This window comes from Pseudopodoces humilis, chromosome 24 (assembly GCF_049639895.1).
Source record: "Pseudopodoces humilis isolate 2021_Gansu_Grassland_sample_001 chromosome 24, ASM4963989v1, whole genome shotgun sequence".
Taxonomy (NCBI): domain Eukaryota; kingdom Metazoa; phylum Chordata; class Aves; order Passeriformes; family Paridae; genus Pseudopodoces; species Pseudopodoces humilis.
The window spans coordinates 351,972-364,893 of record NC_142223.1 but is presented as its reverse complement, the minus strand read 5'-3'; the positions used below and the strand labels follow the sequence as shown (position 1 = coordinate 364,893).

The 12,922-nt window shown below is 48.2% G+C and overlaps 1 protein-coding gene across 14 annotated transcripts in view; it reads right to left on the bottom strand.

The window, feature by feature from the left end:
- EIF4G3 (eukaryotic translation initiation factor 4 gamma 3) overlaps positions 1 to 12,922 on the bottom strand; it is a 113,850-nt gene that overhangs the window by 28,849 nt on the left and 72,079 nt on the right. For 10 of the 14 annotated variants that reach the window (XR_015774500.1, XR_015774499.1, XM_088066657.1 and 7 more), the window contains 5 exons: positions 8,312 to 9,157; positions 3,519 to 3,607; positions 1,762 to 2,011; positions 1,217 to 1,374; positions 171 to 296 (listed from right to left, as the gene is read on the bottom strand). Coding sequence is in view for 12 of the 14 variants with exons in the window: in XM_088066657.1 (XP_087922783.1) it covers positions 171 to 296; positions 1,217 to 1,374; positions 1,762 to 2,011; positions 3,519 to 3,607; positions 8,312 to 9,157 (1,469 nt within the window). In the remaining 2 variants the exon portion in view is untranslated. The remainder of the gene's footprint in view (positions 1 to 170; positions 297 to 1,216; positions 1,375 to 1,761; positions 2,012 to 3,518; positions 3,608 to 8,311; positions 9,158 to 12,922) is intronic. The other 4 variants (XM_088066647.1, XM_088066648.1, XM_014261712.2 and 1 more) reach the window with 1 other exon arrangement.

The following is a 12,922-nucleotide window of genomic DNA, read 5'->3' as shown; positions in this document are numbered from 1 at the left end:
CCCGTGACAAACATCCACAACCGTTCCCCATTTCCCTACATTCCCTACACCCCTACATTCACCCTGACAAAACCACAACCACCGGCGCATTGGAAGAGGCACAAAAGCCTGAGGAGGGACTCATCAGCGTTAAGGGCAGTTTCTAAATGAGCAAGCTGGGGTAAACTCACACTTCCAGACACGTTTCTTCCCCCAGGGGCTTGCCTCCCAAAATCAGCGAAGGCTGGCGTGAAGTCGGGGCCTCGTGGCAGGATCCGGGGGTCCAGAGTCCTCAGCGGCAATTTGGGCTGATTGACCTGTGCCGGGGGCAGAGCACACGAACAGCGGCTGCTCAGCTGCCACAGCTCATGCAATCTACAAACAACAGCTGCTAAACCACAACAGTCATATTTAACATCCAAATTAAAGCTTTAACAAACTGATCAAGTTTGTGGCATCTGCACTTATGATAAAAATAAATATTTAATTTAAAATATATCTTCTTTCGGAGACTATTGAGGAAACAGGTGGAGTTCAGAAACATTTCAAGGAGGATAAAATCGTGGGACCACAGGCCTGTCTTGGTTCAGGAGCATGAAACTGCCACCTTCCCTCAAAGCAGTGGCTTTTGTGCCAACATGAGAGATGGGCAACTGAGCCCAAACACAGAACAGTCAGAAACGATCATGGGAAAGCAGAAGGTAGATGAAATAACTTTAATTTGGCCTCAGTGTCAGGCCTTTCACTCAGAAATCCCAAGTGTTTGACTAACCCAGACCTCCAGCACAGACAATCAGCTCTGAGACGAGGCTGGAGAGAAACTGCCTGAGAATGGAGTTCTTAAGGATCTTTCATCAGATCAGCTTATAAATAGTGAAGAAGCTGCTTCAGATAAAAAACAGTTTGCCCAAAAGCTTCTCTCTGCTTTTTAATTGATCTAATATATCAATTAATTGATCTAATAGAAGCCATTGCCTCTCCATCCAGCCTTGCTTGGATCCTCAGCTCTTCATGGCTGGGACATTTTAAATTTTAATAACAGCCTGGTAGAACTTAATCTAAAGTCAAAAATGCTTCAGTTTTTAATCATCTGTGCACATTCATCAGGCACCAACACCTCTATTTGTAGAATTTTGTGATGAGACCAACTACTCCACTTCCCACCAAAACCCAGCATGAAAATGGTTGAGGAATGAGGCATTAGGGATCTTGATTTATATCAAAAGCCTGCACATACCTGTTTTATGGGCTCTCCTCTCACCTTGTCGAGCACCACATCGCTGATGGGAGGCAGCCCCTCGGGTTTCTGGATACAGGCAGGCATGAACTGGATATCTAGCAGGAATTCCCGGTCGTATTGCTTCTTCCCCTCTGGGTCCAGGGGCTTCCACTGTTCTATAGGGAGAGAAGTCCCTGAGAGTCACAGGAAATCGTATTTCAGAGGTATATGGGCTTTTGTGGAATTTCTTGGATGGTTTCCAGCTGTCAATCACACAGGAATCAACTCTGCCATTTCCACCATGCTGTAGCCAGCATCCAAATGCACAACATTTCAAGGAATTAGGGGTTTTCTCTTCTTTTGACCATGACCAGCAAGACAAAAACGATTTTCCCCTTTTGCCCCCCTGGAAGATCTCTCAGGACCTCCTGGGTTGCAGATCTCAGCAGAGCTGCACTGAATCCCCTTCCAGCCCCCAACAGGAACATCCACAGGGGTGACACCCAGGGTGTCAGCTGCCCCTGCAGGAGGGAGGCAGGGAAGCAGAGCAGAGCAGGACTCACCTGGTTTGTACTGGTACACGGGCCCCTCCCCGGAGCTCTCGGTGCAGCCGGAGTTGGCGTCGGTGCCTTCGCCCTCGGAGACGCTCTCGGCGCCGTTTCGCACCGGCTCTGCCTCCTGCTCCCCGTTCTCTTCCATGGGCTTCACTGCTTTCAGCTCGGAGGGTTCCCTCTCTGGTTGAAGCCCATGGCTCATTTTCTCCTGCTCGCATTCAAGTACTTTGTCCCCTGAAGGTTCCTTCTCCTCCTTCGGCTGGAGCACGGACAGAGGCAGAGGTTTTGTTAGAAACACCCTGACAAACCCAGTGCATGTGAAACGGCTCCTCATGGATTCACACGGCATTTTTGGGAGCAGCAGGAATACAAATGCATCTTACACAGGGATATGGAACACCACACCGAGCCCCTGGGTGATTGATCAGCTCATTCCCATGGATAACCCACTGATACTTAATGGAGCAACTGGAAACACTCAGCACTGCCCATGAAATCCCCACAGGACTGGATGGAGGGAACTGTTAAGCCATGAACAATCCCAGCCTGGAAAGACAACTCTGCTTCCCTCTTCTCCTGCCATCCATGCTAAAGGGATGGGAAAGGGCACGTGGTGCTTGTTTTGGGGGATTCTTCCTCTAAATGCCTGCTGCCAACTGGAGCAGATCCCACTGAGGAAGGCAGTGTGAGGTCTAGCCACAATTCCAGCATCTCAGTTTCAGGAAAAAGCATTAATAGTATCCCTGGCTGTTAATTTTAGAGCTCTTCAAGGACACAGCCTGATTGTGCATTCAGATGAGGAGGCAGTGAAATGCACTTCTCCCAGGAGAGATCCCAGCACATCTTAGCACTAACAAAGGAATAACTTCACTGAGGATGCTCTGGAGGAGGCTCCCCACCACATCCTAAAACACTGAAGAATTCCTCAGTGGAACTGCCAGCTGGTGCAGGAGACACGACTCCTCCAGGGGAGGATGAACCTGCTGCTGCAGCCCCAGAGACACCCTTTGCTCTCTAGCTCTGCATCACATCTGGCCAACCTCAGCTTTTATCCACAGCAGTCTGGGCACTCTGAACTTTTACATTTTTCACTCTCTTGCTCCCTTTCTGATTGATTCTAACCCTACACTGACCCAGGATATTAAGCACAGCTCCCTGCTGCAATATCCCTACCAGAACAGCAGCAAGGGAGGTTTTCTTTACTCATCTAATCACTCTTGAGGTAGTTTTGCCTGAAAACTTCAGCATTTTCCTTTGTCAGCTTCTCCATCAGTTGGTCATCAGGAAAACTATCCTTTGCCATGATATCCCTGTGCACAAGGAACTGCCAAATGTCAGGATGGTGGCTTGGGACCAAAATGGGGCAGTGCTGAGGGATCCAAACCCTCACCCTTTACTGAAAGGGGTTCCTTGGTGCTGGGAGGCTGGTGGAAGTTTAGTGGAACCCTCAAGTGGAAAAGGTCCCTTGCCGTGGCAGGGGTTGGAACAAGATGAGTTTTTAAGGGCTCTTCCAACGCAAACCAGTCTGTGATTCTGTGACTGTATTAATCATTAAATTAGGCAAACCCAAAGAGGTTTTTGAAGAGCTTCAAAAGGGAGCAGACTGACACCTGTTATCTAAAGAATGCTGAGGAATAGCAGAGTTCTTCCCCAAAACTGCCCTGGATCCTGTGATGCAGCAAGGAAGCAATGTCTCTAAAGTACAGTTTCAAGAGAGGAAAACCATCTCTAAATTTGGGTAAAGCAGGACTTTGTTTCCCTCTCACCTCTGTTTCTGCCTCTGTCCCCTCCTCAGTGGCTTGGGTCTGCTCTTTTGGTTTCTTCCAGGTCTTTGGTGCAGTTACAGCGGTTTGGGCTGCAATGGAAACGTGCATGTGTTACAACACTGAGTGACACGGAGCTGATGTGGCTCTGGGTGAGGAGCTTCCCTCCCAGGGGCTGCTCTGAGGCACGGGAAAGCAAAGCACTTGCAGCCTTGTGGAGGATTCAGCTTGATTTAACGGCTTTGGCTTTCAATGCAGCAATAACAATCGTCAGAATGACATTAAAACATGGGAATTGTTTTACAAGTTGCTCATTCAAGCTCCAAACACTTGGGCTAGCAAGGAGGTCACTGCCAATGGCACAAGGATGCAGGGAAAAAAACCTTCAGGAAGTCAAGTTTTTGGAAAGATCAGGTGTTGGCTGGGAGAGAAGGCTGTTCTCAACATATTTTTCTCAAGAATTCTAACACTGTTATAATATTAACCGTAAACAAGCCCAAATTTCCAGTATCTCATCGAAAAGAAACACTCCTTCAATCCTGCAGCACTGCTCTGAGCTGGATTTATATTTCAATTTAAAAGCAGGTTTGTAGCTCCACCATTAATGATCTCCCTGGCCAATTGAGTCAAAGGAAACACCACAGAGTATTCCCAAGATCAGCACCGATTTACTCCAATCATGTTTTCCCCCTAAAGGGTAGAAGAAACCAGACAATATATTAAGACAAACTCATTAATCCAATCTGCTCCAAAAGCTCAACCTTGCCACAGCCAAGTAATTTAAGTGATTAATCCCAAAGTTTTTAATCTGACAGAATTTCCCTCCCCTCAAACTGAAACCATGGAAACCATCTAGGGTGTAAAATAACGTTTCACTTTTAAGCACAGAAATAAACTCAGGGGTCGTGGATTTGGGGCTGGCAAAGGTCCGGCTGTTTCCTTCCTCAGCTGTCACGATGTGAACATTACTGCTGCTCAAATATACATTTTTTCCACCTTTTTTTGGCAAAAGTAAGCTCTGTAGAGGCTGCAGTCCTGCCAAGCCTCCTGAATGAGTCTTGCCTTAAATCCCACGACTTCCATCAGGCCAGGGGTTCTGCAGCTGGAGCAACCCCAGACTTTGCTGTGGAGCTCCCCGGGATGGATCTCCAGAGATCTCAATTTTCCCCCCTCTTAAAACAGCACACACCAGACTTCTTTTTTCTGTCAAGTTCACATTTCTGCTGCAGGAGCTCAAAGGAGAATTTGCACTGATGTAAGTTTGGGTGCCAACCTTCCCAAACCCCAAATCCAGCAGGACAATGGTGTTGGTCACCTGGAGATTCATCTGAGAGTCTGTAGGGAAACACAAAGTGACGTGTCCACTTTGGCTCTTGGAGAAGGACAACTCCAGACACTTCTGGTCCTCTTTTCCATCCTCCTGTACCCAAGTTGAGCGACTTCATGTGCTCTCCAATAGTTTAATTTCTGCCCAAATGCAGTTCATTTTTGCCACTACTCATACTTCCAGAGCTTGTTTTCAGCTCATTTCATTCCTTTGGAGAAGGGACACCAGAAACCAAACCAACAGTGAGTTCTTATCGTGGCTTACAGAACCAAGGGAGGCAACAGGAGCGACAGCACAGATTCAGGACTAGAAAAAGGAACAAACCCTTAATTGCAGATTATCCCCGACACCACTCCAAGTGATAACCCCACCAAGTGCAGGGATCTGCTCAGCCCCTTTCCCCAGCCGTGTCACCTCCCCACAGGATTGAAGCACCCCTGAGCTCACGGCACAGCCAGCAGGACATGAGGCCTCTCCTCTCTGATGTGGTGCCAACTGTGAAGCCTAAATTAATACCAGCTCTTATATTTTGATTTTATTATCCAACATGCCATGAAAGACCAAAGCAATGATTCACCATTCCCTTCCAGCTCATGGGAGAGAAAATATATTCCAGTGGTTATGGCAGCAAATCAAGAAAAAGGCAACACTTGATTTATGTTTCTGCCTCTCCAGGTTTTGGTGCTGGAGAAATTTCTCCAAGGTATTTCTAATTACAGCCCAAGTTGCTTGTTACAGCCTCCCCAGCTCAGAACCTCCAGGACTCGCCACAGCTGGGCTACTTAATACAGAAATGTCTCATAAACGAGCTCTGCAAGAAACAGCCCTTTGAATTCCACGTGTATTGAGTTCTTTTGGCTTCCTGTGTTCCGAGGAGTTCTGGGACACACACCAGTCTCTTGTTTTCCTCTTTGCATCTTGTAACAGCCATGACAGAATGGTGACTTCAAAGGTCTCTGGTAGCACCTTCTGCAGAAATTCTACTCCACCAACACCACTTTTCCTGTTTTGTTGCCTGGAAAGTGCTGGTCCTTCACTGCAGCTACAGAAACCCCAGAACTGAATAAAAAGCAGCAGTCATTGATGACTTTTAGCCAGGTTTTCAGTGCGGATTGGAGCACCCAGGTCCTCTGTTGACAGTCTGCTTTTCTCCCTGTCTCATTCCCAGGATCAGGCACAGCAGGTTACAGCTATGGGAAGGACACACAGGAGGAAATGCTGCAGGATGATCCCCAGAGCTCCCAGCCAGCCCGGCTCAGCTCCCTTTAAAGGGAAAGCAGGGGGATGATTTGTGGCCAAGCTGCTCTGTAATGAAAACAGCACTCAGCTGAAAATCCCAAAGAAATATTGCTCAAAGTCACAGACCTCACAGCTACCAGCACGTGCTCCAGAAGTTTCCCTTATCCCAGGTTTAATTTTAACTCCAGAGATCATAAAAAAAATCTCTTGGCCTTTAGTCCAAGACAAACACAACAATATAACCCCTTCTCCTTGCTCCTGAGGGTCAGTGTGTGGATATTCCAATGCATATGGCAGACATGCTGTTCCTCATTCCTGAATTAGCAGGCAGCCTCAGCTGATGCTATTTCAATCTCTCTTCCTCTCTCCAAGAAAGAATTGGAAAATTATTGCTGAAAAGAAAGCTGGCAGAGAAATGCAGTAGTTCAGGATCATTAAATCAGGGGTAAAGCACAAAAAAACACTTGGAGAGCTTTGTGCTTTCTTTGAAGCCCTGAGCTTTTAATAGAAATTTGAGTTTCAAGTCATCTTTTACATGACTTGAGAACTCCTTGTTTCCGTGTTGCCAAAGCCAATGGCTTGGCTAATGTGTGCTCTGGAGCATAATGACATTACAGCATTAAAATTAATTTTCTGCATAATTAAAAGCCCAAACACTGTAAGTTAATTTTTTTTTAATTTGAACTACAGGCCATTACAAAGCCAGCAATAACACTGCAAGCTAGAACCTGCCTCTTATTTACAGAGCCCCATTTCTCCTCTCCTTTGTGAGGAAATTCATTTGGGTTATGAAGTAGCTTGGACTGAAAGAACAACAAGTGCCAGAGCAGTGAAATGACCCAAGTGAAATAAAAATAGAAGAAGATTATCAGGAAAAAATCCTCACGGTTGGTGCAGTAAAGGGATCTTTCTTCTCATCTGTAGATACCAGATTTTAAAATCAGCATACTGAGCATCACACAAACACAGAACAGGCCCAACCTCAGCCTTTCAGTGCATTTCAGAGCAGAGCCTCAGATTTCTGAGCCCATTTCCCATCTACCAAAGAAAAATCTTGGAAAAAAAGCCCTACATGAAATGTACTTTAATTACTTTAAAAAAATGAAACCAACAAGATCCAAATCACAACCGACTGTCCTTTGTCCAAGCTTCACCAAGTTCCAAGGGACTGACAGAACTGCAGAGCAGGATGTGACACATGAAATGTTTAACACTGCTGGGTGTGAAGACCAGTCCCCACAGCAAATACAAGGAATTGATCATTTAACTTCTTTTCCACAATTTGATCTCCAGGAAGTCCTGCAAAAAAAGCCATTGTCCATGGGAATCAGAGTGTTAAAACCACAGATCCAAACCAGAGCTGTGTCAGGGCTGAAACCAAAGGCAGGCAACACCACTTGGAGAAACGTGCTGGATTTTAAAAGGCAGCTGCAGAAATTACCATTTTAGTGAATTTTAAACTGTAAACTGCAGAATTTAAAATTATAAATTGTACATTTTGCTTACATGTGACTTTTGCAAACGAAAAGAAGCATCACTAATGAAGGCTGGGCAGGTAGAGGTGTGTGACCCTGGTGTGACCCTGGTGTGACCCTGGTGTGACTCTTGTTGTGAGTTTTCAGCGAGTGTGAATGGTCCATTTCATTTTCCCACATCTGCAAACACCCTGACACATTTCTAGAGCTGGAAAAGACGCCAGTGCAGCAGTTCTGGAAATCCCTGGCTCAGGGGCTTCATCCCAAGAGCTTCAGGTTCCCAAACCCAGAGCCACAGGCCCTTGGAGCAACCGCTCACCTTGGGGAGAACAGGAGCTGTGGCTGCCCCGTCCCTGCCACTGCCCAAGGCCAGGCTGGACACTGGGGCTTGGTGCAGCCTGGGACAGTGCAAGGGGTCCCTGCCCGTGGCCGGGGGTCCCTCCAATCCAAACCATGCTGGGATCCCATGAAGTGTGCTCTGCACTCCCCCTCCAGCAGCCCTGTGCTGCCACAAGAGCAGGAGTGCACCCCAGCCCAGGACACACATCCAGGCAGGCCAGTGACCAACTGTGAACAGTCGGGAGGGATTTCTATCCCTGCCAACGACGATGAGCATTTCACGCTCACAGCAGCCATGTGGCACCACCAGGCATTTTTCTTTTGCAGACAGAAACAGAAACATCTGTTGGAAGAAGAAAAGCCCCTTTCCTTCATCCTGCAGTTGGCCACATGAACCTCCAGAGCCCAACGCTTACCTGGGACAGGACTCTTGCTCAAGTCCACACTCGGAGCCTCCCGGCTCTCCTCCAGTTGCCCATCTGCCTCTGTCTCTTCCTTCTTTTCAGTATCTTTTACCTCGTTGCTAAGAGTAGTTCTTGTGCTCTCCTCTCCCTCTAAATCTCCCTGGACAGCAGGGAGGGCACTCGGAGACAGGAGAGGAGGTGGAGAAGGAGTTGTAGTGGTAACAGCAGCAATGGAAACCGGAGGGGCCAGGGGCGGCGGGGTGGGAGGAGGAGAGGGAGCAGCACGAGGAGCACTGGGAGGTGATGGAGCGCTCTCCAGCTCTGCCAGGGGAGCCTCGGTGGGCTCCAACTCCACAGTCAATGCTGCAGCTTCTGCCTGGGCCAGCTCTGCCACGGGCTCGGCCGCAGCCCCCGCGGGCCTGGCACCGCTCGTGTCGCGGGTGACACCGGGCCCGGGCGTCACCGGGGCGGCAGCGGGCGATGCTGCCGCGCTGCCGGGCTCCGCGCGCGCCTCGGCACCGCTCTCCTCCGCAGGAGCGGCGCCCGCTGGCTCCGGGCACGCCGTGGCACTGGCTGTGGGCATTGCCTCCTCCCGGGGGGAGGCCAGCTCACATTTGTCCTCTGGGTCAGCTGCGGGCGGGGCTCTGCTGGACACGGTGACAGCGGCGGTGGCCGCGGGGACAGCCGAGAGCGGAGCGGCCGGGGCCGGCAACGGAGAGCGGGGAAGTTCTGCTGGGGTTTCCACTGGGGTGGGGACCTCGGTCGTCTGCCCAGCTTCATCTTTCTTCTCCCCAGTGGGTTCTGGTCTGAGGACTGGAGAAGGTGGTTTTAATACTGGATCTGGTTTTGGCTTCTCTTCTGGGAAAGGAGAAAGAATCCATTAGCAACAGCAAGAGAACCCCACGTTCCTGCCTGGTGCCCTGGCTCCCAGTCCTGCATTCTGCCAAGGAGCTCTGAGGAACACACCAGAGGCCCCTGCTCCTCACTGGGAACTCAAATCTGAAAATACAACCTCTGCCACCCTGAGAAGAGACAGATCTGGAGAGACTCACTTCAGCCCTCCAAGGGGAAGGGGGGGCTTATTATTATTTATTATTCTTAATTATTATTATGTGCTATTATTATTGAAGGGGGCTTATAAAACAAGGAGAGCAACATTTTACATGGACAAAAACTTGCAGGACAATGGGGAATGGGTTGAACTGAAATGATTAGATGTTTGGAAGAAGAGTATCAACCCAACCCCCAAAATCCTGTGCATAAAGGAGTCCCTGCACTCATGCCATGATCAGCAGCAGACTTGGTGATCCCATCCCTGCCGTGACCATCACACAGCTCCCAAAGCTCTGCTACAGCTCTGCTGCTTCCCACTTGTACCCTACAAAAGTATGATCCATTATTGTTTAGGATCTTGCAGGAACACTGAGCTCCTCCAGGACACTGTTACACCAGCAAAAATAATTCTGGAAAAGCCAGAGGCACAAACCTGCTCTTCAGATTAGGAAGTCAAAGGCCACAACCAACCCCAAATCATCCAAATCCAGATAGAACTGAACAGGTTTGGCTCTGCTGGATTTCCATTTGGGGCTTATTTAACAGCTCAGCTGAAGGGAAAGGGTTTTTGAAGGAGAACCAAAGGATTTTTGAAGGAGAACCCATTTGAAACTGCCTGGAGCATCAAATGCCACCTTTAGGAAGAGCTGGAGCAAAAGTGAACTTTGCCTCAGCCGTCAGCCCCAGCAGCGTTACAGAGGCCCATGGCCAAAGCAGTAGTTAATTAACCTAATGAGGCACCCAGAGACGAGGCTTTGGAGGAGGATGACAAGTGAGGAAAGATGGAAAGAGATGAGAAAGAGTATCTCAACAGCTGATTTTGATTCTGGAGGCTCCATGGAAGAAAAAGGAAATGGAAACTGCTTTGGAAAAAGACAACACATCACCTCTGATTTCTGGAATATCCTTTGCAGGAACTCCTAGAGCATTCCTGACATTTACAGCTCGCTATAAACAACTGCCTGGATATTCTCTCCCTGAGTCAAAGGAGAACGCTAAAAAAAACCCCAACCAAATGCATTTCAAGTGTTAAGAAAGCAATTCTGAGAGATAAAATCAGAAGAAATCCACAGCTGCATTTGAAACCAGAGGTTTAACTCCCTTCAAATCACACCTTGTCTGGCCCATGTTCTCGTCATGGATAAAGGCTGTGTGTGTAAAATCCCAGAGAAAAGTGATTTGAGGAGGGATTTCAGAGAATGAGGAGCAGATTTGGATAATGAGCAGCAAATCTGAACTTGAACCCCCATCCCAGAGAACAAAACTCCAAGTCCTGGCAGAGGAGGACTCATCCCTGCCAACTGTTACAGAGAGTCACGGGAACAACTCACAGTTGGGGAGAGAAAACAAAAATCAACGCAATTCATCCCAACTGGATCAAATCCCTCTTCCTAAATACACTGAGATCATTCCTCATGTTATATTTAGAAAGTATTTACAGGAAGCTCTGGCTGCTCCAGGGGAAATATCAAGAGATATTCTTTTAAATTTCCTGATAAATACTTTTCAAAATGATTCCTTAAAGATTCTTTCACATACCCAGTGGAACAAACTCTGCTGCCTCCTTCATGGAAAAGCCATTGTTGTGCTGCTGGGTGGTCCCAGTGGCACAGACTGGCCGGGCAGTGGGTGAGGGAGGTTTTACCCGATACGGGAATGTGTTCTTGCTCTGTGGTGTTTATCTGACAATAACTCCTGGGCCTGCTGCCATTTTTCCATCTCTTGTCCTGATGCAAACACTCATGAGGTGGCACCGGGACTCGGTGTCAGCAGAGGGGCTTTGAAGCTTTCCAAACTTCAGGGTCTGACATTGATCTGCTTCCCACGAACCATGTTAACACTCTCCATGTCTGATACATTGGAGATTTGGAAAGAGGTTTAAAAAGAAGATAATACTACTCCTAACATCCCCTGAATCTCTGCAAGTGGAATAATTGTGGGCAGCTCTGATTCCACGCAGTTCTATCCCACTGTAGCTCCTGCAGCAGCCTGGCTTGACCTGGATTCTCCAGCAGTATCCTCCCCTCTGTCAGCCTGGCTGGCATGGACACACCAGGGGCATCTACAGGAACCACAACTTGCACCTAAACAATGTGATTTTTCAAGGTATTATAGTAGCACTTCCTATACCTGCTCCACTGGAAGGTGTCCCTGCCCTGGAGTGGGGTCAGAATGGGAGGAACTTCAAGGTCCCTCCAACCCAAACCATTCTGGGATTCTACAAAATGCCAAAGGCTTGTCTTTAAAAAGAAACAACCAAGGATATAAATAATGCAATCCCAAATCCAGCCTTGGAATGGCTTCCAAACCAAGCCAGCAGGGACTGGAGATCCTGGTCTGCCAGCAGAGCACACGGCTCCGACCCCGATCCGAGCCCAGCGGAGCCGCCAGGTGCTGCTCACAGATAGAAACAGCTGCACAAGCAGCACTGGATGTCACAGAACCTCAGGGAAAGCCTGATTCCAAACTCCAACAGAACCTCAGGGAAAGCCTGATCCCAAACTCCAACAGAACCTCAGGGAAAGCCTGATCCCAAACTCCAACAGAACCTCAGGGAAAGCCTGATCCCAAACTCCAACAGAACCTCAGGGAAAGCCTGATCCCAAACTCCAACAGAACCTCAGGGAAAGCCTGATCCCAAACTCCAACAGAACCTCAGGGAAAGCCTGATCCCAAACTCCAACAGAACCTCAGGGAAAGCCTGATCCCAAACTCCAACAGAACCTCAGGGAAAGCCTGATCCCAAACTCCAACAGAACCTCAGGGAAAGCCTGATCCCAAACTCCATCAGCTGCAAACGGGCGCAGGAGAGGAAGGGCACGGGAAGGATCCGATCCGCAGGATGAACATGGCAGAGGGGATTTTGGAGAAACAACAACGCTGGTTTCAATGAACGCTTCAGCCATGCTGCCCTATCTATCACTGCTTTTGTTTTGAAAGCAAAAAACTTCAAACATAGAAGTGAAAAATAATTTTGATACCTTGGCATGTATTTCTGAACAGATGTGCCCCCAAAAGTCATTAGTTCAGTTTAAATATTATTAACAGGGTCTATTAATTACTGACACCAACCCCTACATTGCTCCCCCCCAGCCATGGCCACGTGTTATTCCAGGGCTTTCCCTGCAGTGCTTACATAAATGTGCTCTGTAGCAATTTTTGGACTGGAACAAATGTTTGACTCTTTCTGGGATGGAACAGAGATAAACACAGGGAAGCTCACTGGTGTTAAACCCCAGTCAAGCCCTGCTTTATGTTTAAACCAGCACTCTCAGAGCTGTGTAACTAAACCAACACTTACTTCCAGTTTACTCACAGCTGCCTACAAAGGGATTAAGTTAAAGAAAGAGTTGCCAGTCCATTTGTCCTGGAAATACATTTCCATACACAGAGATGAAATACCATGATGGAAAGTGCTGGATTTTCAGAGTTCAAGGAGCTCTTGTTCATATGTTTTAGTGATGGTCCTGTGAGGAGCAGGGGGTTGGACTTGGTGATCCTGACAGCTCCCTTCTGGCTGGAGATGTTCTGTGATTCCACAGCTTCAGAGCTCTGTCCCAAGGGCAGCGG